The sequence below is a fragment of the Carlito syrichta genome, unplaced genomic scaffold, assembly GCF_000164805.1.
Source record: "Carlito syrichta isolate Samal-C Ts95f unplaced genomic scaffold, Tarsius_syrichta-2.0.1 Scaffold288315, whole genome shotgun sequence".
Lineage (NCBI taxonomy): Eukaryota > Metazoa > Chordata > Mammalia > Primates > Tarsiidae > Carlito > Carlito syrichta.
The window spans coordinates 192,746-196,816 of record NW_007232411.1 but is presented as its reverse complement, the minus strand read 5'-3'; the positions used below and the strand labels follow the sequence as shown (position 1 = coordinate 196,816).

At 52.0% G+C, this 4,071-nt stretch overlaps 1 protein-coding gene across 1 annotated transcript in view; it reads left to right on the top strand.

Moving 5' to 3' along the window:
* The window catches only part of TAF6L (TATA-box binding protein associated factor 6 like), a 15,833-nt gene that overhangs the window by 9,627 nt on the left and 2,135 nt on the right, over positions 1–4,071 (top strand). The window contains 3 exon segments of the mRNA XM_021710223.1: positions 148–222; positions 363–583; positions 947–1,079. Coding sequence (XP_021565898.1) covers positions 148–222; positions 363–583; positions 947–1,079 — 429 coding nt within the window.

Below are 4,071 nucleotides of genomic sequence, written 5' to 3'. Positions count from 1 at the left end.
CCACTGCACTCCAGTCTGGGTGACAGAGTGAGACTCCAACTCAAAAACAAAAAAAAACCATGAGTACAGTGCTAAGCTGCCCTCCAGAACAGTGTCAGGCATCCCTGGAGCTGGTGGATCTGGTGCAGTCTGGGCCCTTTCTTTTAGGTTGCTCTCCAGGACTTGCAGACAAACTCCAAGATCGCAGCGCTCCTGCCTTACTTTGTTTATGTGGTCAGTGGGGTAAGTGACAAGGATGGGGTGGGGAGAATGTTTTGTTGGGAGGAGATGACTCAGCAGTGTGGACTCATGCAGGTGCTGCCAGAATGATGGGCTCCAGCCTGCCCCCCTTTTCTCCCTAAGCCCCCCTTTTCCACCAACAGGTGAAATCTGTAAGCCATGACCTGGAGCAGCTGCACCGGCTGCTGCAGGTGGCACGGAGTCTGGTTCGGAATCCACACCTCTGCCTGGGGCCCTATGTCCGCTCTCTGGTGGGCAGTGTCCTCTACTGCGTCCTGGAGCCACTGGCTGCTTCCATCAATCCTCTGAATGACCACTGGACTCTGCGGGATGGGGCAGCCCTCCTGCTCAGCCACATCTTCTGGTAGCCACTGGGCCTAGAGCTGAGTAAGGGGTGGGCTGCTGCAGAGCCGAGTGGGGGGCGGGGGTAGGGAGGTGGGGTGAAGCCTCTGGCTTTGAGGCTGTGCGGTAAAAGGAGGCAGGATCTCTTTCCTTAGTTTCCTAGCTCATGTGCTGTGGCACACTGGGATTCTACGAGGAGATTTCAAATATGCCAGCGTATTAGTTCTTCAGCCCTCAGGCTCTGGGCCAATCACCCTGGCAGCCTTGTTCACTTAACAACATATGCCCATGTGCCATACAAATGCTGTTCTGTGTGCTGTATCTTGTGCCAAGCTGGGCAGCACTGTACCTCATTCCCCTCCCTGACTGAATGTTGCTCCCACAGGACTCATGGGGACCTTGTAAGTGGCCTCTATCAACAGATCCTGCTCTCCCTGCAGAAGGTCCTGGCAGACCCTGTGCGGCCTCTCTGCTCACACTATGGGGCAGTGGTGGGGCTGCATGCTCTTGGCTGGAAGGTGAGAACCGTGGCCTTTTTCACATTCAGAGCTATAAGGCTCCCATTTGTGTCATAAAAATAGTATTTGTGTGTTATCTATCATAAAAACAGGTATGTTCAACCTGTAATCCCGCGCCTTGGGAGGCTGAGGTGAGTGAATTGCCTGAGTCCGCAGGTTCGAGACCCGCCTGGGCAACTTGGCGAGACCTCATCTCTACAATAAAAATAAAAAAAAAAGCCGGGCGTGGTAGTGCGCGTCTGTAGTTCCAGCTACTTGGAAGGCTGAGGGGGAAGGATGGCCAGAGCCCAGCAGGTCGAGGCTTCAGTGGCCAGGAGCGGCCACTGCACTCCAGTCTGGGCGACCGAGTGAGACTCCAACTCAAAAAACCCCACAAAAAACGGTATGTTCTGCTCAACCTGTAATCCCAGCACTTTGGGAGGCTGAGGTAAGTGGATTGCCAGAGTCCATGGGTTTGAGACTAGCCTGGGCAACTTGGCGAGACCATGTCTCTATAGTAAATCAAAAATTAGCTGGGCGTGGTAGAGCACACCTGTAGTTCCGGCTACTTGGTAGGCTGAGGCGGAAGGATTGCCAGAGCCCAGCAGGTCGATGCTGGGGTGGCAGTGAGCGTACCACTGCACTCCAACCTGGGTAGGGGAGTGAGACTCAAACTAAAAAAAAAAAAAAAAAACCAGCAAAAAATAAACACCAAAAAACGGTATGTACTTGCTCCTGCCACGTATTAAGTTCTTGCCTTAGGCTAGGCTCAGGGATAGCTTGACATTCTGTAAATGTCTTATTCCTTAAAAAGTCCTGAACAGCAGATATTGATGCACCCCCATTTTATATCCTGCCCACTCGGTTATCACATCCAAAAATACCCTTGCTGGGTGCAGTGGCTCAAGCCTGTAATCCCAGCACTTTGGGAGGTAGAGGCGAGAGGACTGCCTGATCCCAGGGTTCAAGACCAGCCTGGGCAACTTGGCAAGACCTCATCTCTACAATAAATAAAAAAATTAGCAGAGTGTGGTGGCATATGCCTGTAGTTCCAGATATTTGGAAGACTGAGGTGGAAGGATTGCCTGAGCCCAGCAGGTTGAAGCTGCAGTGGTTGTGAGCTTGCCACTGCACTCCAGCCTGGGCGACAGTGAGACTCTAACTCAAAAAAAAAGAAATACCCTCAATTTCTCTTGTATTGAGCTATTCATTTGTTTAGTTTTTGTTTTTGAGTCAGGGTATCACTCTGTCGCCTAGACTGAGTGCAGTGGCGCGATCACAGCACACCACAGCTTTAACCTCCTAGGATCAGGCAGTCCTTCCGCCTTGGCCTCTCAAAGTACTGGAATTACAGATGTGAACCACCACACTCTGCTGTACTGGGTATTTTTGTTTTTTTGAGTTGGAATCTCACTCTGTCGCCCAGACTGGAGTGCAGTGGCACACTCCCGGCCACTGCATCCTCAACCTGCTAGGCTCAAGCGATCCTTCCGCATCAGTCTTCCAAGTAGCTGGAACTACAGGCATGCGCTACCACACCCAGCTAGTTTTTGATTTTATTGTAGAGACGAGGTCTCACCAAGTTGCCCTGGCGGGTCTCGAATCCGCGGGCATAGTCAATCCACTTGCCTCGGCCTCCCAAAATGTTGGGATTACAGGCTGAGCCACCGAGCCCGGCCCGAGTATTTTAAACATGAATAGGTACTGAATTTTGTCAAATACCTTTTCAGCATCTATACAGATTATTCAAATTATCATGTGCTTTAACTCTATAAATATGACATGTATATTACGTTCCTAAACTATCACTTTTTTTTTCTTTTTGTTTTTGAGTCAGAGTCTCATTGTCACCTAGGATGGAGTGCAGTGGCACATTCACAGCCACTGCAGCCTCTACTTGCTGAGTTCAGGCAATCCTTCTGCCTCAACCTTCCAAGTAGCTGGATCTACAGGTGTGGGCCTCCATGCCCTGCTAATTTTTTTTTTTTTTTGAGTTGGTGTCTCACTCTGTCGCCCAGACTGGAGTGCAGTGGCCGCTCCCGGCCACCGCAGCCTCAACCTGCTGGGCTCTGGCGATCCTTCTTCCTCAGCCTTCCGAGTGGCCGGAATTACAGGTGCGCGCTACCACGCCCGGCTAATTTTTTGATTTATTGTAGAGATGAGGTCTCGCCTGCCCAGGCGGGTCTCAAACCCGCGGGCTCAGTCAATCCACTCACCTCAGCCTCCCAAAGGCACGGGATTACAGGCTGAGCCACTGAGCCCGGCATTTTTTAAAATTTATTGTAGAGACAAGGTCTCGCCAAGTTACTGAGGCTGGTCTCAAACCCCTGAACTCAGATGATCCTCTCGCCTCAGCCTCCCAAAGTGTTGGGATTATAGTCGTGAGCCACTGTGCCCAGCTGACTATCACTTCCTTCTTTTTTTTTTGAGTTGGAGTCTCACTCTGTCGCCCAGACTGGAGTGCAGTGGCCGCTCCCGGCCACCGCAGCCTCGACCTGCTGGGCTCCGGCAATCCTTCCGCCTCAACCTTCCAAGGAGCTGGAATTACAGGCATGCACTACCACGCCCAACTGATTTTTTGATTTATTGTAGAGATGAGGTCTCGCTGCCCAGGCGGGTCTCGAACCCACGGGCTCAGGCACTTCCTTCTTTTTTTGAGTCAGAGTCTCACTCTTCGCCCAGACTGGAGTGCAGTGGCTGCACTGCACCACAGCCTCGACCTGCTGGGCTCCGGCAATCCTTCCACCTCAGCCTTCCAAGTAGCCGGAATTACAGGCATGTCCTACCATGCCTGGCTGATTTTTTTGATTTATTGTAGAGATGAGGTCTTGCCAAGTTGCCCAGGCGGGTCTCGAACACGCAGGCTTAGGCAATCCACTCACCTCAGCCTCCCAAGGCGCGGGATTACAGGCTGAGCCACCGAGCCCAGCTTATTTATTTATTTATTTTTGAGTTGGAGTCTCACTCTGTCGCCCAGACTGGAGTGCAGTGGCCGCTCCCGGCCACCACAGCG